The following is a 25655-nucleotide window of genomic DNA, read 5'->3' on the forward strand; positions in this document are numbered from 1 at the left end:
CAAACCAAATAGCTATAAAACTGTAAAAACAATCTTGAATAAAAACAAATAGCGTATTAAAAAAGCATGTTTTATTCAGATTCTATTTCGTTCATTTATATCTATGTTGAACTTTTTACTGCATCAAAGGTAAGATTTTTAAAATTACGTAATATATCATAACTAAAACTAGTCTAGTCAATGAGAAAAACAAAACTATGGATTCGTACAGAAACTGAATAGTTGTTTTCCATACAAAACAAGAGGTTTAAGGGAAAAAGTCCCGAAGAATGTATCATTTTCCATTTTAAAATGTGATCCGTTGATTTTTTTCAAAATTCAATAACGTGAGACCATTGTTTTAGAGAAATAAATATATATTGTACTGAATCCGCCTAGCGAACAAATGTGTTCATTCAAAATCGATTGAACGTAATATTCATATTCACTCATAAAAAATAAAACGATCAATTGTTTAATTTCATTTTGGTTAATCACAGAATTTAAATCACTTTGTTGGGTTTTTCACGGGTAAACAATTTTATTTAGTGGTTCGCTCATTGTTCAATGTATGCATCATTCTTTTGTTAAAAAAAACTATCACACTAGTTCTCTAGCGAATCTCTATATCATGAAATGTTAAAAAGTGCAATATTTATTATTGTTCGAACACTTGAAAAATTATAGAACGTTTAAATAACGCTAACGTTGCGGTGATTTATTTAAATGACATCTTCGAGTAATTGCTAGTTGAATGAAAACTGCACTGAAACAATGACTAATTCGAGAATAAACAAAATAGTTCGATTTTTTGCAAGTGCTAATAATTTAAATTAATTTTGTATTCACCACAAATAAGATCTCATAAATATTCTCGTTTGTGACATCTATCAATCCCATATACAATAGCGCACAACAGACGATTGTACTGCATCACATCAACGGTTCGGTATAACATGTACAATATCCAAAGCAAAAGCAAAAGCAAATACAAAATATATACCTTCACACAAAATCAAATAACAAAACTAAAAAACACACACACACAACCAAATAATACAACGTAATATATTCGAAACGAAGTGTTTATATGAACGGTGAAACCAGTTTCTCGTTAGTTGTGCGAAGTCTTTTGTGTGGAACAGATCGTTGAAAAGTGTGTAATAGAGAAAAAAAGTGTTGTCGAATCCAAATATATTTTGAACAAATCTGTACAAGATTTTTGTGATTCTATTAAAGAAGGTATTAACTGGTTTTAAATAAATTCAGGATTATTTTATTTTTTATTTTGTGCTTAATTTTGATAGCAAAAATCAATTTTTAAAATATATTCATCAGAAATATTGTTTGTAAAATAAAATGTGACACAATTCAAACATTTTGAGGTGTTTCTATGCTATTGTGTTAAATATCTCATTTTACATCTCGAATAAATCACATACGCAATAACAAACTCATACCAACTACTGTAGAACTTGTTGTGGAAACTCGGTGATTTTCATATTGGATTCACTTTCTAAAACAATTAAGTTCATATAGTTCATTTCACTGTCAAAATTGCATGAAAAAGAGTCGAAATGTGTTATATCGCCCATTAGTCGATATAGAGACACCTTTTTTTTCGTTAAATTTCTCTCACATCCGTGTCAGTGTATAGTGTTTTGTTTAACTCATCTCTCATTTCTCTTGCGTTTTGGTTTTTCCATTCATTTTGGTTTTTTTTTCATCAATGTGCCATATTGTATTGTAATTTTTACACAAAAGAAGCGTGTAGAAAGCCCGCTTCGGTTAAGTGAACAAAATTTGCACTGTATTCGCTTCCACTGCTAGTTTTAGTATTCATGTTTTGGGAAATTCCTAGATGTAGTTTTGTTGTAAAGCAAGTTATCAGCTGACGGACTTTTAATCGCAAAATGCTATAGAATCGAGTGTGTTTTTTTGATTTTCTAACGTAATTATCGATGCCATTGAAATAAATATAAACAATGAAGTAAACAACATTATTTGAATTTTATAAATAAATTTATATTTTCGGTGTTCACAATCAGTAAGTAAGCTGTATTGGTGACTGTGTTTTTGGGTATTTACTTATCTTTTGTGGTGATGCCCTTAATGGTGTCTTCCAAGCGTGTTTCATGAATACCGCATTATTTACCATATTTCGAATAAAATGGTATAGAGACAGTATATTTTTTGGCGAATCCCCAATAATATTGAGTCCAATATATTAACCTCTATTTTTTAACTTAACTATGTACTCCATATTATCTCTGAGAGCGGCCGGAAGTAAAAAGAAAATAATCTCCATAAAAAGAAAGTGATCGTGGTACATTAAGCATTATATGTTGTGAGAAGGAATTGCAATTGAATGAGGTTTTTTTTAGTATAAATAATTCTTGTAAGTTGTTGGACATTGAATCTAAAATAATCCAAAATGACAGTTACATTAATATTCACAATACTAGTCCCGTTTATTTCAATGGAACCGAAATGTAAATTACTTGAAATTCAATATGAATCGAAACTGCGATCGATATTTTCGGCAATTGCATGAAGTTCATTTTATGTAAAAATGCCCCAACAGAATGTTAATGAATAAGAAATATCCAAACTTTAAAAGTAAAATTGCTACATTTCAAGTTTCAATTTAGTTTGTTTTGTATTCGGTGAAATACTATTCATGGAATATCAAATTTTGATTTACTCATTCTGAGAAGCGAAAATTTGAGATGAGGTAATCATAACCATGAATAATACACGGATGATGTATGTTAACATAGAAATTTTCACTGTTGGAGAGTGTTTTTAAAAATGATTTGCTTACCACGCCATCGCCATCATATAATGTTGTGCTTAATCAAAGCGACTGCGTTTGCTCATGTTGAATGAAGTCATGGCTGAGACACGATTTCAATTTCACTTTCTCCGACAGTGCTGACGAACCATCATTGCCACAGAAACGTCAATGCTGAATGCGATTGTTTACATGTTAAATTAATACTTCGTTCATAAGTTATACAAGACATATTACACAAGTTAAATGAAATCTAGTGAGTGACACATAGGCAATTGAATAAATGACTAAGAGTTAATATGAGACTTCCTTGATATTATGTCTTTTTTTTTTTTTTTTTTTAAACTTCATAAAAACTCATTCTGTACGATAAGAAAAAGCGGAAATTCAAATAAAATAAGTATAAAAGTTTTCGGTAAACAGCACAGCTACCAATATTGCTTATCTCTGCAGTCATAAAATATTAAAGCGCTTCACCTCTTGGGTTAATGAATTCCAATGAGTTAGTGAGTCATTCAAATGGTGTAGCGGTGGAAATATTTATAATTCAACTACAAATGTTTGCACAACAAAACGTGCATTTTTCTATTCACCGTGGGAGTTTAATTGATCATGGCAACTCTATTATCGACAAACATTTTTTTAGCGCCAAAAGGTCATTCCTGCTTTGTTTTCAAATAATCGTAGATTGTATTCTATGACAATGGTGCATAGAATAGACTTCATTTATTTTCGTATATTATATGCTATTATAATCATAATTGAAGACACGCAAAAACAGAGGTCAAGAATTTTTCGGTTTGGGAAAAGCCCAAAACATTTTGCACTAATGATAGTACAATTAAACATTGTTGAAGTTTTACGCATTATCATAACATGCCGTCTTAAACACGGTCAACCGTATGGAAAGTCCGAAATATCGTAATTTATTTATCTGAGACAGAATATCGGAGGCCACAATAGTCTACGTCACGTTTATAATTTCATTTAACAACTTACGATTCGCCACGTAATATTCAAAACACGATTTTTTTTGTTTCTTTTTTATGTTTCAGAAATCATGAACAAAGCAATCATTATAGCTGCACTTGCGACACTGTTGCCTTTAGTGTGGTCACAATGTTTAACTCGAAATGACACATCCAGACTTTCAGCCGATAAACTATATTATGGACAGCGCAAATTTACCATCAGCCTTTTAGATGCACTTCAAAAAGCCCGTCCAAATGAAAGTTTATTCTTTTCACCGCACAGTACGTATCGCGCATTGCTCTTGGCTTACTTTGGTGCAAAAGGTGACACAGAACACTCATTGAAAAACACATTACAATTGGACTGGGCGAATAGCAAAGCCGATGTCAGTCATGCATATGAACTCGAAAAACAAGCAAGAGCCAACCGTGTTCAACACCAAACCGTTGAATTCAAATCAGTCGATAAACTCTATTTCTCCAAACAAGTCAAAGTGAAGTAAGTACATGAATCTGTTGAATGATTTAGTTTTGTTTCCGTTTATTGATGATAATATACGGTTTTTTTACAAATGTTGCAGAGAATGTATCAAAAAAATGTTCAATGAAAATATTGAGACATTGAATTTTGCCACTGAACCAGAAGAATCCCGTGAAAAAATAAACAAATTTGTTGAAGATGTAACTAAAGCAAATATTAAAGATCTTCTACCACCGGGTTCCATTGGCACCGATACAAATGTTGTGCTGGCAAATGCGGCCTTCTTCAAAGGAAACTGGGCATCGAAATTCGACAAAGAAGATACACAAAAGAAAATTTTCTATGAACACAGCCGCATGCCAGTCTATGTTGATATGATGAAACAACGAGGCTATTTCAATTATGGTATGATTTTATGATGATCACAATGTTAGCATCCAATTAAGATTTGTTTGTCTATTTCGGATGGCAGGTGTTATTGAACAGCTTAATACTGTTTTCTTGGAAATGCCGTACAAAGGAGAGGATGGATCAATTTCAATGTACATATTTTTGCCGGTGTTCACAGTGAATGCAATTGATGAATTTTTGGAAAAAATAACGCCCGAAATTTTGGATGAAGAAGTGTTCAGTGGTGGATTACAACGTGAAGTTGATGTTGAATTCCCAAAAATTTCGTTCGAACGAAAGTTTGAACTTGTGCCGGTAAGTTTTTAAAAAAATATTTGTTCATCATGAAATGTTCGGATATTGTTAGTATTTTTCTATTTATTTCACCGTACATAGATTTTGAAAGAGATGGGCGTTGGAAATTTGTTCGAAGACAGTGCTGATTTGAGTGATTTTTCCGAAAAGCAATCGATTAAATTCGACGATGCTGTACATCAAGCCAAAATTGAAATCGATGAAGAGGGTTCGGTAGCTGCTGCAGCAACAGCAATCTTTAGCTTTAGATCATCACGACCAACAGAACCGGCGCAATTCATATGCAATCATCCATTTATGTTCCTTATCCACGATCAAAAATCAAAAGAAGTGCTATTTGCCGGTGTTTACCGTGGTCCAAACGAATAAACAATGTTGAACAATGACATTTCATTCAATAATTTCGTTTATTTCCCATTTTTTTTTAATGTGTAGCATATCCAAATATCAAATTTAATTTTTAAATCGATTGTTAATTTATATGTATACGTCGAGTTCTATTTATTTGTAATAAACTGAATGAAAAATATTGTTATTGTATTTTTTTTATGCGCTCAAATGATTATTTTTCCACTTGGGCCAATGCGATTTGAGTGGCAATGCCACACGTATTATTTCCGATGGCCACTCTAACAAAACCATTTTCGGCGAATTGATCACCCCACGTATTTTGAATGATATAATGGGGAATGGGTCCGGATCGATCATAACCAACAATTAAGACGGCATGATTTACATCTACGGCACTTGAGTCGCATTCATGCTGGATAATTCCACTGAGGATATGTTGCCATGGCGTGGCATTGACCGCTGCAACAACAGGTCCATAATTTGCGATTATTTCTAACAATGCAATTTCATTCCCGATGAAACTACAAATGAAAAAAAAATGATTAAATTTTCGAAAAATGTGAATGCAACGCTCTTTTGCTTCGTCACTTACCTGCTGCACGTGTAATCGAAGATTTGATATGATTCCAAACCGAATGCTGAATCGTCAAGCAATACATGGCATGTTTGATTCATGCCGTCTTCCGACCTCGGATATTCACGTTCGGTGCGAATTTTTATTTGATTTTCCACTAACCATTGCAACAACAAACATGAATCACCACCGCCACAACCATCATTCCCATTTTCAGCACAATCAATCATTTGTTGAACGCTTAACGTTTTTGTTAGATTTTTGTTTATCGACAAAGCCGCTTCAATCATTTCGATTACACTGAATGCATAACAAGCACCACATTTGCCCTGTAATCTAACTGGTCGTAGCGCATTCTCTTTTCTCCAATCAACTTTCAACGGCGTGAAATTAATGTTTTTGTTTAATAATTTTGGTTTATAAAACGATGGATAACGATCGTAATCGTTGTTGTTTGTAAACTCATATTTAATGTTATTTATTTTCATTGTCGAGTTGATATTCACTGGTGGATTCTCTTGTATGCCTTTCAAACGCGCTGCCACAATGTGTGACATATTTTTATTCAGATGCAATGCGGCAAATTCGGCAGGAGTTAAATCAGAATACGGAGTGATACCAAAATGCACCGTTGAATTATGAGCCATATTTAATCGGAGGATATCTTCAAGTGTTGTCTACATGTAATGATTAACAAATCAAATGAAAACAAAGTATCGAATCAATTGGTAGGTGCATGCAAAAAGCGAAAACACTTACTCTGAAAATACCGAAGCGTTTTTGAAATTCTTTTGGATTCGGATAGGATATATTGTATTTTTTGGTGAAGTTTTTAAATAATTCTTCAGCCATACGTGGTGGAATTCGTATTCGAAATGTTCCAATGTGCAATGGAATTGCAAGAAAGCACAACAGCACCAATATACAGAATATCCAGCATCCCTTTGAACACTTCATTTTTAAATAATATAATTTTCGGGAACTTTGTGTGAATTTGCACCGAAAATATTAAAGATACTTTATTTACAATTGTTTATTTGACGCATTAATCGAAACAACTCAATTCGCAAACTGCGACGAAAGATGAGATGTCAAAAACATTTAATCTTTATTTATGTGATGCCGTTTCTGGTTCATCAAAACACAAATGGTCTTATCATTAAAAACGTGCGATTACATTTTTTTTGCATACAGTGTGTCATTGCCAGAATTGTGTATGTGCAGGTGAATGAAAGAGACAGAAATCACACAATTTTTTAAAGCCTTTTGTAAAAAGTATCTTTGATTGGCCATTGTGTATATCAATTTGCCATTGATGTTCTACCCAAAGAATATATGTACGGTTATTGAATTCACCAATTGTTCAAATATAGACAATATCGAACTGTTATAATATTTAAAATGTGTCAATTGGAATAAGCTTCGAAAGCGACCTCTACTGCATAAAGATGAGACTGTGTTGACAATCGCAAATAATAAACATTTATTGACAAGCAAGCGAATTGTTCTTTAAAAACAAACGATTCTGTAGTTGAAATTTAATTTTACATTAAAATGAAATTGGTAATTTTTAAAACATTTAAATTTATTACTTTCTATCAATTATAATCTATTCTAAATATATTCTGTTGAAATATTAATTTTCAATTTGTTTTTAGTATTGCTTAAGCAGTGACCCGGCAAAGCCATGCTATTTGATAAGTTTCAAAGAGCTGGTGATAATGTTGGATTGTGGTCTGTCCAGTCAAACGGTTTTAAATTTTTTACCAATGCCATTGGTTCAAAGTTCACGATTTCAATCGCTACCGAATTGGATTTGCCCGCGTGAACACGATGCTCAAATCGATGGTGAACTGAAAGAATGTTGCGGTCGCTTGTTTATCGACAGTACACCGGAATTTTGTACACCATTAGATAAAATTGTTGACTTCTCTGAAGTAGATATCATACTGATATCAAATTATTCGAATATGCTGGCATTGCCATTTATAACACGTGAAACTGGATTTTCTGGAACAGTGTATGCAACAGAGCCCACCCTACAAATCGGTCGATTCTTTTTGGAGGAGTTGGTTGAATACATTGAAACTACACCAAAACCAAATGTGGCAACTGGATGGAAAGATATTCTTAATTTACTTCCAGCACCGTTAAATGAAGCATTCAAACCGAAAAGTTGGAAACATATATTCAGCATTGAAGACGTTCAAAATAGTTTGGCTCGCGTTAAAATTGCCGGCTATGATGAGAAATTGGATATATTTGGTGCTTTCACCGTATCGCCGGTCAGTTCTGGATTTTGTTTGGGATCAAGCAATTGGGTTATTAGTTCGGGCCATGAAAAAATCTCTTACATTAGTGGTTCATCAACACTTACCACACATCCGAGACCCATCAATCAGACTGCATTGAAAAATTCAGATGTTGTCATTATGACGGGATTGACTCAAGCACCACACGTCAATCCAGATAGCATGCTTGGTATGTATTTTTAAAATCTTGAATTTTGCAACATTGATTTAATTCAATTGCGGGCATTTATTTAGGCGAACTATGCATGAATGTTGGCGTTACATTAAGAAATGGTGGCTCAGTTCTAATTCCCTGCTATCCATCCGGCGTTGTCTACGATTTGTTTGAATGTCTTTCATCAAGTCTTGATAGCCATGGCCTGTCACTGGTTCCAATGTTTTTTATCTCTCCGGTTGCAGACCACTCATTAGCATATTCGAACATTTTGGCCGAATGGTTGAGTTCAGTCAAGCAAAATAAGGTACGGTTACAATTTTATTTCATCAATTTCTGTTTAAAAAAACAATAACATATTTATATGTGTTTGATCATTACATTTTCAGGTGTACATACCTGATGAACCATTCCCGCATGCGAGTTTAGTGAAAAATGCTCGTCTAAAGCACTTCAAACATATCTATTCGCCTGGTTTCAGCGAGGAATTCAAGCAACCATGTGTTGTGTTTTGCGGTCATCCGAGTCTACGTTTTGGTGATATTGTTCATTTCGTTGAATTATGGGGACCAAATCCACAGAATACAATCATATTCACTGAACCAGACTATCCATATCTGCAAGCATTGGCACCTTATCAACCACTTTCGATGAAAGCCATCTACTGTCCAATTGAGACATCGTTGAATTTTCAACAGGCCAATAAATTGCTAAAAGAACTTAAACCAGGCGTTGTGGTTATTCCTGAATCGTACACAAAACCACCGCTCATAGCACCGCATAAAACCGAATTGGTCATTGAAAAACAAGTAAGATACTTACTTTTATTTTTGATTGGAACTTTTCAAATTTTGACATTTTTGATGGCCAATGTTTAATTCACAGGATAAACAAGTGATAACATTTAATCGTGGTGAAGTCATCAAACTACCATTGAAGCGAACATTTGATCGTGTATTCTTAACACCAGAAATAGCAAAGCAAATCGTTCCGCGTGAGGTAGCGCCCGGAACAAATCTTTCTTCCATTACCGGCTGTCTTCAAGTCAAAGACAATTTACATGACATCAAAGTATGTTTTTGTGGCATTTCCAACAAATCTGAATTTGAATTTTCTAAACATATTTGTTTATTCCAGGCATTCGATGAACCTTTGAGCGATCAACCAACTTATAAAAGACCATGTGCCCCAACACAAGAGGAAATTTTTCGAAAAACAAAATACGAATGGGGTCAAGTTGATGTCGATCTATTCATTAAGAAGCTCATGCAAGAGGGAATCAATGACGTTAAAATTGAACAGTGTGGCGGCGGAACAACAAAAATTCGCATACTTAGTGACGATACGTTGATAACAATATCTGAAAACTCCACACACATTTACAGCAGCGGTAAAGAAAAATTAAGACTTAAGCTGCGCGATTTACTCATGAAATGTGTGCCGAATTTTTAGAATGTAAGGGATTGGACGCAGTATTTTTTTTTACTAGAAATCTATTTGTCACATGATTAGATTATATATCAAACAACAATAAATATGAATAAATTCAATGATGACGCATTTTTTATGGTTCACTTTAAAATTTGAAATAGAGAACATGCGTACAAATGAAAACGGTAATTGGTCAAATTTACCGTTAGTTTCTATGTACGCTTTGACGCAATACTATATCCGAAAACATACGCATTCAATGATGGCAATAAATTAATTAATATATCGAATTCGATCAAACTCGAAGAATTGCGACATTTGTTTAATCTAATGCTTGATCTATATCGAAAGCCATAATTTTATGATAAAATTCGACATTTTCGAAAAAGAAAAAATATATCATTCGATAATGCCGATCAATTGAACGTATAAAAGACGATGACAAAATGATTTGTGTTCAGTCGCTATTTTCGTGGTAACTCTTTACGAGAGACGATTCAAAATGGCCAGATATTTCACGTATTTGTTCACAATTTTGCTCATTTTCTATAGTGACTGTTTTTTCAATCACTTCGTTCAATCACAACAAAATCAGCCACAACAAAATCAACAACAACAACAACAGAACCGGCCGCAACAGAATCAACAACAGCAGCAACAACAGAACCGGCCACAGCAAAACCAACCACAGCCAAATCAACAAAATAGGCCGCAACAAGCTCAACAGCCACAACAAAATGCTGCAAGACCAACGGGTAACTAAAAAAGAATAATCCACTTCCGTAAAATTCAAAATTGCTAATACAAATTATTTTCCATGATCAGTTTGTGCCAAATTGGATTTCAATCGTGCAGCCAATCCCGACTTCGGTCCAGAGTTTGTCACAAAACAGTATAAGCCTGGGACACAACCTGCGCCATTTAGACAACCGTTCAAAAACTATCTATCAGCTAATGTGAATGATTTCACGTTTGGAATTTCAAAAACAAAGTTTTCATTGAGCCCAACTTCTCATCTTGAGACGGCCGTTTTCTTCCAATCAGTTGGAAATGCCTTCTTCGATATCATCGTATATGATGTTTCAAACAATCAACAAGAAATTTTACATGTCACCGGCACCAAAGGATGGACCGTTCTAAAGAAGAATATTACGAAAAATATTCAAAATGCTCGGGTAAGTTTCAAACTTTTCAAACTTTTCAGTTTCAAACTTTTAATTGGCGATATGAATTTCCAGATCAAAATGAATGTGAATAATCTAACACCACAATGTGTGCTGGCTATTCAGTATCTACATATTTTGAATACGGCCATTAAGACTCCCGACTGTAGTCCAACACCGCCACCTCCAACAAAGCCACCACCACCACGTCCACCAACAACCATGAAACCACAAGTTACGCAAAAACCGGCAGATCCACAACAAGTTTGGTTGTGGGCAATTACTGCGACATGTCTGGGCATTGTATTGATTCTGCTTATTTTGATCGGAATCTACTGCATAATGGAACGTCGAAAACGTTCGAAAAATTTAGAAAGTTAATGAGAAAAGAATAAAAAAAAATGTTGTTTTCCAACTCAAACCATATTATATCATTTTATTGTTGAATAAATTTCATCGGAAATAAATGTTCAAGAAGCAAAAACAAATTTACTTTTATTCATTCTTTAAGAATTACTTCCATTCAAACAAACCTCTTCGGTAGATTAAGCTTATCATTTAACCTGGATGAAAAATAAGTACAAATAAAAAACTACGTCAATTCAACAGAACTGTATCATCATAAATTGAGATTAACCATTTTGAAATGGCTTTATTCACACCTTTATCCCTGCAATATGATGTTCACACTCTACAAAATATGGAATAAGTTGGTAACGTTGGTACGGCGATTCTTGTGGATCAATAAGGTCCACGCATAAAAATAAACGGACACATTTTTTTCGCCAATTGACTCATAACAGACAGTATATGAAATTCAAATATCATCTATTATACATGAAGATTTAGCTGATCAAATAAGCCATAAGCTATGAATGTTTGCAGAAGATTCTAAGCTATCTATCATTCATTGCGTTGCAAAACGCACATTGCAAACTATGAATCACCTTTAAGTTTATCATGTTTTCACTCCAATGTCACGCCCCGAGAAGGTTTAGCATATATATATCGTGGAAGCCGCATGTATTAATTGAAGAGCACATTTTAATTCAATTAAACATTTCAAACACCCACAGAGTCTTGCTCCAAATTTAAGTTGATCAATTGCACCAAGGAGTGTAAAAAGTTTATATCCGTGTCATGATCATTGACCACAAGTGCGTATCTAAAGACAGGTACAAAGCAATGAATTTTTATTTGTCGCGAAAGAAAAAAATGTGCCAAATTGTCCACGCATAAAACAAACAAATAAAAAATAATATAATTTCGATTATTGGCATACAAATAAAAAACTATATGGTTTTTATCAGAATAGTTTAATTTCATTTTCATTCATGTGTGCAGACGTAAGTAATACACCTGTAATTTTGAAAGTGTGCACAAATTAACAGCAATTAAACCAATCAATCAAACGTTTATCAAATGTGATTAAATTCAAAGAAGTGCGACGTGTGTCGCAGCATTATTTGCTTTTTATAGCCAAAAATTTATGACGAAATTATTTTTTTCATTTCTTTCTTTTTCGGTAAAACCAAGATCCGATCAGTGAAACATATAAATTAGACAAGAGCAATTCTCGAAATCCAGTCGCTAATTTCGTGGTGAAGGTGTTGCAAGCAGAACTAACATAAAATTCAATATGATCAGTCGAATCTATTCCGTGTATTTGGTTGCCATTTTGGTGCTTTGTGATTCAATTGCGGCTCAACAATTCTGTCACCAGATTCAATTCAATCGAAATACATTTTCGAAAGATATGAAACCATGTGGAGATAAATCAAAGAGCCCGTTTGTCATCAAAGATTTCAACGAAAACTTCAAACCACATATCTCGGACTCGAAACAATATCTATCAAACAACTTTGTTAACTCGTGTGCTGAACTTGCTCCAAGACTATCATTGACTGCAAATTCCTCCATTCACGCAAACATTTACTTGAAAAAAGTAAAAGACGAATTTGTAGAGATCGTCGTGTACGATGCGTCAAGAAATCAGGTTATGGAGCGATTTAGACAAAATATCTATGGAAATTTCAATGAGCTGGTTGGTCGTGTTCGTGTAGACGTACCGAACGCCAAGGTAAATACATATACACATTAATAGACAAGCTGGAATATAATCATGGTTTATTTGCCATTCTTTTTTAGATCGAAATAATCGCCGGAAGCATCACAGCACAAAGCATGCTTGCAATTGAGTATTTGTATGTTCTAAATTCGGCTATTAACACTAAAGAATGTCGACCACCCTATAAACCAGAGCCGTTCCTCGTATGGTGGGTCATCATTGCCGTGTCATTGGGCATTTTATGTTTTATCCTCCTCTCAGTTGGCATTTACTGCATAATTGATCGTCGCCAGAAAATGGCGAATCAACCAAAATAAATGAAAATATACAGAATTTTCTGAAATTTAATTTTTTCAATGTTATACTATTTTAATCTTTAAAGATTGTTATCGGAAATAAATTTGAACATGAATTTTGAAGCAAGTAAATATTGTTTTTCATTTGTATTTTATTATTATTATGATTACAATGAGTCCATAATTGAATGGATAACATTTAAAAAAAAAAATGCCAAATGCCTCCAAGAATTTTAGTCGATTTTTTATCTGAAAAACAGTAACAGGACTATGCTTCATAGAACAATGACTGGATTGTCATTGTAAAACGAACTTTCCACGAAATTTCTAGATTTCAATGCGGATGGTCGGTTATTATCTAAATTCGATGACCTTGAGGCACACGGAACAAATTTTGACAGCACTTGGTAACATAAGATGACATTCACGTCCATACTGACTCGCCTGCTAAAAATGATCGGTTCGGAAAATTCAAGGTTTTTCAAAAAAAAACGAAATTTAAAACTTGGTATTACGCTCTTTGAATGAAACTAAAACAACAGTTCAACCGGCGTTGCCAACAAAATATTGAATTGTTATAAATGCAGTAATAAAAGAACGAATTACATTTTATCAAACGCGATCAAATTCACAAGAATCCGATAATTTTATTGCGTCAAAATTTATGGCGCATATAAAGCAAATGGTGATGAACCACATATAAATGTGACAAGAATTAGAAGAAATGTTCAGTCGTTATTAGTGTGACGAAGAAGCTCTTCAAACATACAATTCAAAATGTGCGGTCAAATGTGTTATGGATATTTAGTTTTAACATTGATAGTACTTTGTGATATATCGTTCGCGAATAAGTATTGTGCCAAAATCGATTTCAATCGTCCAATTTATAATGAAGTTCGTGAATGTCGTAGCCAAAATCACTTACCACTTGCTTCAAAAAGCTATGCAACCAATAAAGATTTTCTACGATACAGACCAAACTCGATGTTCTATTTAGCGAACAATTTTTTCAATTATTCATGTGTCGAGATCAGCATGGAGTTAAAAATTGATTCAAATACAGTTATAGAAGCGGCCCTATACCTTAAATCCATAAATCATGCATTCGTCGAATTTAACGTGTATGAAGAACGAACACATGAGCTCATCAAATCAATTCACACCGATGGAACTACCGGTTGGACTATTCTTCGTGGCAATTATTTTAGAAATATTCCAAATGCTCGGGTTGGTGTATGCTTTTTGTACTTTTTCAAGAATGTTTTAAATAAATTTATTTTTTTTAGGTCGAAATAAAAGCGTTCATGAATGAATACAGCCGCCTTGGCATTGAATTTCTACACATAACAAATACGGCCATTAAAGTGCCCGAGTGTACAAGCGATTTTACAAAGCCAACTAAACCGCCTACTATGACTACCACCTTAATTCCGACCAGTACAACATCCACAGGGCCAATAGAAATTAGTTCGAAAAATACGTGGATTTGGGTTATCATTGGCCTTGGCGTTGCAATTTTATTTGTTGTTATCATTTTAATTTGTGTTAACTGCGTATGTAGCAGTCGATAATTTCGCTCAAATAACAGATACCAGATTAATAACGAAAATACTTTCATTTTATTAAATATAAGGTTTTACAATTTTATCGGAAATAAATTGATCTGCAACATTTAAATCGGTAGTTTTACAATGTTTTCCATTTTCAAGTTTAGACAGATATTTCACCATTTGGATTCGGTATTTGCAATGCATTTTCTGTATTCTCTTCCTTATGTGATTTAGAGTCTGGCAGCGCACGCCACAAACATGCTGAAACAATAATTAAAACAGCTGTGAGTACAATAAATCCAATTGAGATCCCTTTCCACATTATTTCTTTTGGATTTTCGTTAATTTCTGAAGACATCGTCGGCATTCCCATCGCTTCAGTGGTCATATCACTGGGAAGAGTCGGGGATATAGTTAAATTATAGATAGGCTCCACTTCCATGTCTGTATTTTCTGATTCTAATAATTTGTCCACATGCAAAATGATATGGATATATTTTAATTCTGGCATTTGTGTGAAACTTATGTTGAACTATAAATAGAAAAATCTGATTTGAATACAATGCCAAAATTGAACGTTCTTATATCTTACTCCATGTTTGGCGTCAAATAAAAACTCTTTAATTATTTCAACTGCGCCATTTTCGTCGCTACATTTGGTCAACCATGTCAATATTTCCAGCCGTTGGTCTTTAATGAAATTAATGTGTGTGTAAAATGTTACATTTTTGTTACCATCAACTTGGATTGACAATCTTGCGCAACATTGGTCACATTTTTTCGAATTTTCACCGGCAACTATAACATTGAAGCACTTTGCAATTGATTGATTTCGTAACCGAACTATATGAGTCAACATATTTCCTTGTTCCAATGAAACTCGTGCAAGTTCACAATGTTCCAAGGTGAAGGCGGTTGAGATAAATAAGAAACCGCCAAAGACTAAATTCAAAGCAAAATATGATGGTGCCATTAAAAAGGTTCCACTATTGTTCGTACGTTGGTTCATAAACAACGAATGAATTTGAATTGTCCGAAAATTCTATTTTGTATCATAAAAATTATTATCAGTATGATTAATCAATAAAATTCAGATCATTATCACTGTTTTACGTCTTTTTTCCGTGGAGACAGATCCATCAAAATAATTAGAAAAAATTGGCATTTTGGTAAACAAACTTTCGATTTTGTGTGGCTGTGGGCCCCTTTTTCAACGCAGAGTTTGATAGACTAACTGATAATAGTGGATACGATAGGTACAATTCTGGATACTGGTATCGAAACAGCTGAATAATTTACCACTCCCTGCACTCGAGTCTATTAATGTTAAAATATTAGATTTTTTGTTACAAAAGAATAAAAAAAGAAAAACAAAATTTTACGCCTCTATATTTTCATATTTTATTAAATGATAGTGTGTTGAACAGATTTTTTTTGTTGTTTTCATGTTGTAATTACATAGGTTTTACATATTAGTGTTTTATTTTATTTATTTGTTTAAAACGATACTGTGGATTTTGTTTTGGGTGTTGTGTATTTAGGTTTTGCTACAGTCTGTTATGTTAGAGTGTCGGGGAATTCTTAATAAGTTGACCTTCAACATTTAAATGAAGAGTTGTGTGTAGGAGTAGGCGGAGAGGGTGTGGGGTGTGTGTAAGGTTTCTCATATCCTTACAATTACAAGTATATTTTGAATTCATAATAAACTGATTGATTTAATGTATTTTCATTTTTAATCTTGTTTTAAACAATTTTATAATAAATTTGTTTTAAAATTACTAACATTTGATGTAAATTTGTTTCATCGTTTGGCCATAGAGCATCTTGGCGACGGGGTGAGAAACAAAAAAACATAATTTTCCACCATTTTGCCAATGAGCAAAGAAGAGGATCGTTCATAACTTCACACACTTATTTAAATCAAGCTTAAATTGTTTGTTTTTGTCTCTCGTGTGATTGTTTTTAATTAAAATTTAATGCTTAAAAAGTTGCAGTCACAGCACTCAATTTTTTTTTTTACACAATTGAATTTTCTCCCAGATTTTGTTTTATTCGTGTATGTGTGTTGTTTTTGTTTGCCTCACAACAAAAGCAATTTCATCATCTAATTAATTTGATCGCGTCACAATTATGGTTTTTTTTTTTCAAATTTTTTTGTTTTGAAATTCGAATGAGACAGCGATAAAAAAAAAACAATATTCTGGATATGGTGGTCTACGATGATTTTCCTTTTATGTTTTTCATTATATTCAATTGTCAATATTTAAATGAACCAATTGCCAGATTAATATAGTCTGAAAACTACTTTTTTGTACTGCATATATTTTTTTTTGTTTTCATTTCACATTCTTTGCGTCCCACACACACATATGGCGACGACATTTTCATTCGAACAATTGTTTGCATTTGTGAACAATTAATTTTTTTGTTTGTTTCAATTTTCTAAATTGAAGAAATTTGAGATTATTCGTCGTCATCGTCGTGATCGCTGGGTTCGTTTTTAACATTATAAGGATTAAAGGAAAAAAATAATATATAAATAAATTATATTTGTAAGAATTCATTTAAATAGAATACGGTATAATGTTTATAATGGACTGTGTGCTCATTTACGATAAATCATATAATATACTGTATTGCGAACAGCAAACACTTTGAAGTGTGTATGCAATCGTCTTTCTTCATCAAAATATCGTGTCGGTGATTGAGCCCCGGGCTAATTTGAATGATTCACTTAATATACTAATGCTTGATGAGTATATATTGGAATCCAGATTTAGTTACCTCAACTAATTAAACTGTTCATGAAGTTTGGAATAGAAAAAAAATTATATGGAGAGTATTTTGTCAAATGTTGACGATTTTTCGATCGTTTCTTCATTTGTTCGCATACAGTAATTTTCTTGTCGAGATCAAAAATGAATTTGAAATTAGGAGAAAAATTCGCAATATTTTCGATTGCAAGCAGCAAAAGGACTACGTAACATTGATACACTGTCCATTTCTTGTTTCGTGTGAAAGGATATTCCTTTCGTATAGTTTACATTCATTCGTAAATAGCAAACAGCCATTTATGAATTAATAAAACTAATGAATAACTCTTGAATTTTTTTTCCACAAAATTAAAAAAGAAATATATATTATTTTCAAATAGAAAAATTTCCTAAAATTATGCAGTACATGCATACATCTGGTGTAAGTAGATTTGATTTGTTCTCTTTTTCAAATACCAGATATTTTGTGTTTTCAAAACATCGTTCTATTGATACACCGAGCTAAGTGTTTCCAATTCGGGAATTTAAATTTTCCAATTTAAGACACATTGAAGTGTTTGACAAGCGCGTTTGTCATACGCAAATTAGTATTGTTGAGTGTGTGTGTATGTGAATGCGATGGATTCAATCGCGACTTAAGAACTTGCATAATTGCTAAAATCCGTAATAAAGGTAGAATTTACTATGAATTGCGTGTTTTTTTTTAAATTATTGTTGTTCTCTTTTCTTCGTATAATTTTCGTTCCGTTGCTCATTTACTAGTTTACCTATCTCATTTAAATCAATTTTAATTTTCATTTAATAACGATACCTATTAAATGAAGATTTCACTTTTTTTTTCATAAATAAGTTGATATTTTGTGTTGGTGTGTGTTTAATTGGTTTATGTTCATGTGTATGAGTGTGTCTGTATTTGTGTTTCATGCTGTATCCAACGCAAAAGCACAATCGCCCTTTATCACAGTTTAAATCATTTATGTTTTGAATGCTTTTGTTTCTTTTTCATTTCTCATTTCTTTTTTACTCTGTCACTTGTTGCATCTATTCGTAATTATTTTAATTTTATCGCAATAAAACAATTATGCAAAACAATTATCTCATCAATATAATTTTTTTCTTCATCTATGTTATTTTTCGTCTATCTAATGAGAGATGATCATGGCATGATCTGTTTTGAATTGTTTAGCTTTAAATAGAATTTTATTCAAAATGTGACAGCCTTCACGGCAAATCGGCGTAATGCCATTTGCATTTTATGAGAATTGCAGAGAAAAACAATGTGAAACGTACAAGTTGAAGAATAACACTGCGGTGTTTATTCCATTTTACATGATCCACACTTATAAACACTGTATATTAAACACAGTTTGTTTAAGATCATGCCTCGTTAGCGTTTCCCTTTCATTTTTTTTTTTCATTCATTAGACATTTTGGCTGTGAATAGAATCCAGGCTGTAACTGCAACCAATTAAAACCGAAAACTGTTTCCCACTTGTATGTGTTTTGTTTTGATGTTGACGGTCAGAAATTGAGTTTTTACGCGTACGATTCGCTGTTTTAACATTTCTATTTGTGTTTGCATTAAATTTTCATTAAATTCAATTTATTTTCTGTTTTTTGTTTATTCATTTTTTTCACTCTCATTCAGTTTGCGATAATTTCTTCATTAAATTAGGCTATTTTTTATTGTTACTAATAATTATTATCAAAAGTCAAGTGAGTGAGAACACATACAGTAAATTATCCACAATTCTAAGTTTTAAGCCAATTGGCATGAATCTTCGATTCGAATTTGAAATTTGTTGATTGAATGGAGATGTAATATGGATGTCACTTTGCATGACTTTTGATTCTTATCAAATTAATATATTTAAGAGTACTTTTCTATGAAAGAAAAATCTTGATCGTATTTTTTGCCACTATGAAATGAAAAAATCGTATTCAATGGTGAGCAAATCAAATTCAACAACTGGATTTGTAATTATTGATGTATGAGAGAGTGTGGATGTTGCAGCAATCCGTGCTGATTTATCAAGAAATTCTGTTTTTGATGTGGGTGTGTGTGTTTTTTTTTCATTAAATATTTCTGGTAAGTTTGTTAGTCAAACATAATCCAAACTAGTTGAAAAGTTTTTTTTACGGAAAAACAAATTTGATATTTTTTTTTTGCTTTCATTTATATGAAGATTTTTCTTTTTAAAAATGTCATACAAAATCGGTACTTTTGTTTTGTTTTTCTTCTCGATAGTAAAATGAAAATAAATTTTGTATTTTGAAGCAATGTTGATTTAGTGAAACTAATTTTATAGTTTCGATTGCATTGAATTTATGGATTTTTGTTTTGTTTAGTAAATTATTTTGACAGCTTGGGTTCGGTTTTGTGTTTAGAAGATTGTTTTTTCTTTTGAATTTCTTCATATAGAGATGTTCAAACGAATTGTGTTTGCAAAGTGCTCTTTAGTTATCAGCCCACCAGTCTGGTCCGCTGGAATGATTTTGTCCACCTCCATAAGATCCACCGTAGCTTCCACCGCCGCCACCGCCTCCGCCGCCGCCGCTACCACCACCGTAGTAGTTGCCTGTAAAAATGAAAGAATCGTTGAGATTAAATGTGTGCCATGAAATGCATTCAAAAATGGCATTTTATTTTATGGAATTTACCTCGGTTGCCGCTATATCCGCCTGAATTGCCTCTTCCACTATTTCCGTTACGATTTTGATTTTGATTTCGATTGGTCGATGTACGATAATCGCGTGAAACGGCATTGTATCGGCCACCTGCGCGATTACCACGTCTTCCACTGTGTGAACGTTCGCTAAGCATTATGTCTTCCAAGAAAGCAGGCAATTCTTGTTTTGTTTCGATCAGCAATTCAACCAAATCGGCGCAAATTGAGCGATTTTTATCGTTAAAGAAACTGGTTGCAACACCCAAGTTACCCATACGACCGGTACGACCAATACGATGTACATATTCTTCAACATCGGATGGTAAATCGAAATTGATGACATGCTTGACATTTGGAATATCTAAACCACGAGCAGCAACTGCAGTTGCAACTAAAATTGGACACATTCCCGAACGGAAACAGCGTAAAGCTTCTTCACGTTCTTTTTGCGTACGATCACCGTGAATGCTTGTCACTGGATGATCGTAACGATACAAGAAATCTTCAAGTTCATCGGCACCCTTCTTAGTCTCAACGAAAATCAATGTCAAATGATCTCCTTCCAGTTCACTGTTACCCTCTTTGATCGATGTCAATAAATCAAGCAGGTATGAACGTTTGTCATGCTCATTCACCCATAGAATTGTTTGTGTAATATTTTCCGAAGTTGAACCAACGCGTCCAACGGCCAAGAAAATGTAATTGTTCAAGAACACACTGGCCAACTCTTGAATAGCTTTCGGGAAAGTAGCCGAAAACATGAGCGTTTGACGCTCACCAGTCGGTGGCATGGAACTCTTTTCAACAATACGACGAATCTGTGGCTCGAAGCCCATATCAAGCATTCTGTCAGCTGTTCATTAGTAACAATAAAAATTCGAAAAGGTTTTTTTTTATTAGTAAATTATGTGGAAGAAAAAAGTGTTGCGCAAAAAGATAAATAAAACAAAATTTACCTTCATCCAATACCAAGAAACGAATATTGTCCAAACCAACTTTGCCACGGGTGATCATATCCTCTAAACGGCCAGGAGTTGCAACAATCAAATGACATCCATGGTCCAAGTCACGCATTTGTTCGCCGGTATTATTACCACCGTACAAAACAGCCGGACGCATTCGTGATCGATATGCAAATTTCTTCGCTTCTTCGTAGATTTGTGTGGCCAATTCACGAGTCGGTGCAAGTACCAATCCCAATGGAAACTGTTTGCGACGCAAACCTGGACGATTTGTGTGTGGCGGTTGGCCAACACCGCGCACAAACATTTGATTCATGATGGGCACCAAAAATGCGGCCGTTTTTCCAGATCCTAGTCAAACAAACAACACATGCCATTAGTAAAATGCCAATACTAAACAATTGAAGCAATGGGAATAAAAATTGAAAATATTCACTCACCAGTCTGAGCACAAGCCATTAAATCTCGTCCGGCGCAAATAATTGGGATTGCATATTTTTGTACTGGTGTTGGTTTATCATAGCGGGCATTCTGAACGTTGGCCTGAATAATCGGTGTCAGCTGAATGTCATCGAACGAATTAATATTTGGTGGCACTTGGTTGCCAGTCGCTTCCACGGGTATGTCTTCGTACTTGTTAAAGTTGATACCGGTATTACCCGTTCCGAATAATTCTGTTTCCAATCTTTCATTGCGCGGTAGCAAGACCGTGTAGTCAATGTTGTCGCCTTTTGGTATGGTTCGTTGATTGTTTCCGTGATTCGGATTATCATGCTTGTCTGGCTCTTGCCACCGATCATTTGTGCGAATGGGGGGATCATTACGGTCATTACGGTATTGTTGATTACGGTATCCGCGATACCCTTCATCACCGCCTCGACGATCATAGCTATTGAAATTTTCACCGTTCTGATAAGATTCCTCACGGCGATTGTTACGCGAATAGTTGTTGTAATCACCACGCTCTTGGCGATCACTATTACGTCCACCGTATCTTCGGTTATTCCGATTATCGTTCCTATAGTCACGATTATAACCCCCTTCGCGATAATTATCGCGTTGATTACGATTTCCACCGCTATTTCCTTCGCCTTCGAACGAATTATTATTACCACCACCACCGCCACCTGCTGCTCTCAAATGGGGCGGTATATAACGTTTTTGATCACCGGAGATTGAACCACAAAGATCGTCCGAGTCTTTGCAGTCATTCAAGTCCAGACCAGCAACCTAAACAAATTGGTTAACATTTCGTTTAAATTTATTTACAACAAATAAAAAAAATGATGAAACAAAATTTGCATGCATTTACAAAGCGAGTCGCATCTAGTTTTCTTCTCTAATATTTTTTTCGCTTGCAGTTTATTTCTTTAAAAAAATCCTATCGTGACAAAAAATCTTTCACATTTTTGCGCTACATAAGTATTGACCTCGAAACGGTTGCATTTTAGAGTGACGAATTTGCACAGCATTTAACATTGAAATTATTTTAAAGTCAGTGCATTTTTTGTATGTTCGGTTTGTTCAATAAGTGAAAAAGAAGGAGTCACATTCAAATGCTCCATAAAAAAAACTACGAAGGCCTAACAAAAAAGGAACAAGACTTGCTTTGCCGATTAATTTACTGCTTAGTCCAATATATTATTCGGTCATGAACACACATGCACACGCATACACAAACGTACCCAAATGCACATACACATACACCGATGTAGAAGAGTTCAAATAAGCGAATAGCTCATAGAGCTGGGGAATGCCGTACAACAATAGATGTAATACAAATGGCCGCCATTTGTATAAAATACACGCGTACTATAATAATTTCAAATCTATTTTACTTCACTTAAATAAATTCCTATCACGCGAAAAAATAAAATATCGATAAAATTTAAAATTCATTTGAGTTTTTTAAAAAGAATTTTCACAAAATTATGCAATATTAGTCACTCTAAAACCGCATGCTTTTTTCCCAAAAATTTGGTTAATGACTCAAAAATCACTAAAAATACTCAAAACCACTCTTTATCTTTTTAAAATGTATTTTTTTCTATATACCTGCTGCTCTAGACCTGCATCATTTTCAATTCTTCCATTACTCATATTAATCCAATCGGATGTTAATTTTTTTTTGCTTTTCGTGGACTTGATTAATAGGTTGCTGTATTCAATTCGTCAAATGTTCTTTTGTTCCGTTCCTCTTATGGAAATTCACCACACGGCGTACTATAGATTTGCTTTCACACAAAAAAATGTTCTCTTAAAAGTGTTCGTTTCTCTATTTTTTCAATAGTAGCACTTCACCGTTTTTGATATCGTTGAAGTCACTCAGTTTTTTTTTTTTTTTTTTGATACAATTAATATCTTTTTTTATCTTATTTCGTATGAAAATTGATTTCACGAATATATCAGATATATGTACACAGTTTGTATGAAAGTAATTTACACAATGTCTCTTTGTGTTCAACAAATGAAAAAAAAATGGTTGGATATTTTCAATCTATGTATATCACAAACGTAGATTTTGAACACAGTTTCTTTTCCTGTTACTTTTTAATTGCGGAAAAAATATTCGTCGAAAATAGTTTGAATTATATGAATATAATAATTTTTTTTGGTCACACGGAAATTATTTCATTCCATCCAGTACCACTGTCACACTCGCTGTTCACGTCTTATGAACGAAAAAAAATCTTTTCAGCTTTTGCAATGCTGCCACTAATTTCACATGAAAATGGCTATGAAGAGTTGCACGCGTACTAATACCAACAAAATAATGCCTATTCGCACAGTTCTCAGTCACCCATATCAATGTACAACCAAATGCTAACCAAGCAAAACTGCTCTCACATTAACTCACCTATTTGCGCATCTAAACGAACCATAACATTTGGATAGCAACTACATATAATTCACCACTGTGAAAATACACGGTAAACCGTAGAAAAAATGACAAAAATCCATTTCAATTGTAATCGTTGTGCTATTTAGCATTGTATCTCTTTGATCAAAAATCTCATTGAAATGCAGAATTTGAGTAAAATTTATTTAAATATTCACCATTGTGCTACTAAGCAATGAAGTGTTGCCAACCTCACACTCAATAAGACTACGTATCGCTTGAAAGTATATCTGTGTATATGTAAGTAAACCAATAATGAGATACACACGTTTGTTCTGCGAACGAATAGAGGAACAAAAGTCCAGTAATGTATACACATGCACACATGAGCAACGATTGGGAGCGATTTGCTTGGTTAGCATTTGGTTGTTTTGTTTATTTTGTTGTTGCGTGTAATCATAAAATGTATTATATTCATATAATTCAAACTATTTTCGATGATTATTTCCGCAATTAGAAAGTAAGAACATTTGTCAAGTCATGAAAAACGAACCAGATAAATCAGGTTTAGATTCTAATAAATGAGATAGAGGTAAATGCACGAAAGATAGATTGACATGGTCGACACAATGAAATGTATAAAGTATGTTGAACTACTTACGCTATAGGGAAATTGATAGAGTTATTTGATATGCCAAAATATTCGCCCAATTATTTAATACTTCATGAATTTATTGATGATTTTTTTCATATTTTTAAAGAGTACTCGGCGAAAATATGAAATTTATGGTCTTCTTTAGAAAATTAATAATCGTCCGATTATACCGTGTGCAAAAAAAGTGAACAACTGACTGACTGGTTGAGAATGCATTTTGTTAACTGTAGCCATTCTATAAATTGACTAAAGTCGTCTATTTATTCGATTTCAAACAGACGGTTATTTTGGAACGTTAGATGACAATAGCCAACTGTGATTAAAGTCAGCCGGTAATAGTCACACAGGATAGAGATTCAAATAAAAGCATAATATTTGTCTTAAAAATTGCAAACAAAGCAAAACAGAGACAAAAAGATTTATTTATGTTGTTGTTCTTTATTGAAAAGAGTGAATTTGAGAACATGAAAACAAAAAAGTACATTTATTTTGATTTTGAGAATCACTCTTCCTTTATTTATGATTATTTTGACAATTACTCAACTGTCGGGCTATGCCAGTTAAAATTTTATTGTGTTCGGATCTCTCACCAGTTTTTAATACAAATTCTTTTATATGCACAATATTTTTAACTAATTTGAAATAAAATAATAATTTAAAGTGTACTTGAAGTCTATGTTTCTTTTTTTTTCAAAACAATGAACTCATACAATCACCATAGAAATTGATTGGCTCACACTGGTCTGATAATTTATGCTCGTATGTCATCACAATTACATCCGTTTCCAGTTCATTGGTTCGATTATCTTTCGGCTGTGGAATATGCATTGGTTTCAGATTTTTCCGGATTTTTCAAAATATGTTCCATTTCAGTTGCTTGGATTCGAATTCTTTCGCACGCTCATCTTGTAATGCTTTCTTTAGTAT

General features: G+C 33.5%; 7 protein-coding genes across 7 annotated transcripts; 5 read left to right on the plus strand and 2 right to left on the minus strand.

Moving 5' to 3' along the window:
• Nucleotides 1-1091: 1091 nt before the first annotated feature.
• Nucleotides 1092-5459, plus strand: LOC116348898 (serine protease inhibitor 88Ea-like). The gene is made up of 5 exons (XM_031780099.1): nucleotides 1092-1221; nucleotides 3829-4243; nucleotides 4326-4630; nucleotides 4698-4930; nucleotides 5012-5459. Exons 2-5 carry the CDS (start codon nucleotides 3834-3836, stop codon nucleotides 5297-5299), a joined length of 1236 nt encoding a protein of 411 aa, XP_031635959.1. The 5' UTR covers nucleotides 1092-1221; nucleotides 3829-3833; the 3' UTR covers nucleotides 5300-5459.
• On the minus strand, nucleotides 5349-7011 carry LOC116348899 (cathepsin O-like). Its single transcript, XM_031780100.1, has 3 exons — nucleotides 6615-7011; nucleotides 5874-6532; nucleotides 5349-5802 (listed from the first exon to the last, which is right to left on the minus strand). The coding sequence occupies exons 1-3, from the start codon at nucleotides 6810-6812 to the stop codon at nucleotides 5493-5495; spliced, it is 1167 nt and encodes a 388-aa protein (XP_031635960.1). The 5' UTR covers nucleotides 6813-7011; the 3' UTR covers nucleotides 5349-5492.
• Nucleotides 7012-7337: 326 nt separating this feature from the next.
• Nucleotides 7338-9871, plus strand: LOC116348766 (integrator complex subunit 9). The gene is made up of 6 exons (XM_031779876.1): nucleotides 7338-7418; nucleotides 7514-8336; nucleotides 8402-8628; nucleotides 8711-9130; nucleotides 9207-9392; nucleotides 9459-9871. Exons 1-6 carry the CDS (start codon nucleotides 7410-7412, stop codon nucleotides 9771-9773), a joined length of 1980 nt encoding a protein of 659 aa, XP_031635736.1. The 5' UTR covers nucleotides 7338-7409; the 3' UTR covers nucleotides 9774-9871.
• Nucleotides 9872-10197: 326 nt separating this feature from the next.
• On the plus strand, nucleotides 10198-11336 carry LOC116348835 (myb-like protein AA). Its single transcript, XM_031779988.1, has 3 exons — nucleotides 10198-10507; nucleotides 10578-10927; nucleotides 10991-11336. The coding sequence occupies exons 1-3, from the start codon at nucleotides 10255-10257 to the stop codon at nucleotides 11294-11296; spliced, it is 909 nt and encodes a 302-aa protein (XP_031635848.1). The 5' UTR covers nucleotides 10198-10254; the 3' UTR covers nucleotides 11297-11336.
• Nucleotides 11337-11963: 627 nt separating this feature from the next.
• On the plus strand, nucleotides 11964-13411 carry LOC116348872. Its single transcript, XM_031780054.1, has 3 exons — nucleotides 11964-12090; nucleotides 12452-12995; nucleotides 13064-13411. Exons 2-3 carry the CDS (start codon nucleotides 12555-12557, stop codon nucleotides 13298-13300), a joined length of 678 nt encoding a protein of 225 aa, XP_031635914.1. The 5' UTR covers nucleotides 11964-12090; nucleotides 12452-12554; the 3' UTR covers nucleotides 13301-13411.
• Nucleotides 13412-14028: 617 nt separating this feature from the next.
• On the plus strand, nucleotides 14029-14956 carry LOC116348878. Its single transcript, XM_031780065.1, has 2 exons — nucleotides 14029-14506; nucleotides 14566-14956. Exons 1-2 carry the CDS (start codon nucleotides 14057-14059, stop codon nucleotides 14848-14850), a joined length of 735 nt encoding a protein of 244 aa, XP_031635925.1. The 5' UTR covers nucleotides 14029-14056; the 3' UTR covers nucleotides 14851-14956.
• Nucleotides 14957-16963: 2007 nt separating this feature from the next.
• On the minus strand, nucleotides 16964-23949 carry LOC116348922 (ATP-dependent RNA helicase bel). The gene is made up of 5 exons (XM_031780140.1): nucleotides 23290-23949; nucleotides 21675-22464; nucleotides 21229-21585; nucleotides 20265-21125; nucleotides 16964-20182 (listed from the first exon to the last, which is right to left on the minus strand). The coding sequence occupies exons 1-5, from the start codon at nucleotides 23332-23334 to the stop codon at nucleotides 20061-20063; spliced, it is 2175 nt and encodes a 724-aa protein (XP_031636000.1). The 5' UTR covers nucleotides 23335-23949; the 3' UTR covers nucleotides 16964-20060.
• Nucleotides 23950-25655: the final 1706 nt, after the last annotated feature.

This window comes from Contarinia nasturtii, unplaced genomic scaffold, assembly GCF_009176525.2.
Source record: "Contarinia nasturtii isolate CC-2019 unplaced genomic scaffold, AAFC_CNas_1.1 Cnas_scaffold_2678, whole genome shotgun sequence".
Lineage (NCBI taxonomy): Eukaryota > Metazoa > Arthropoda > Insecta > Diptera > Cecidomyiidae > Contarinia > Contarinia nasturtii.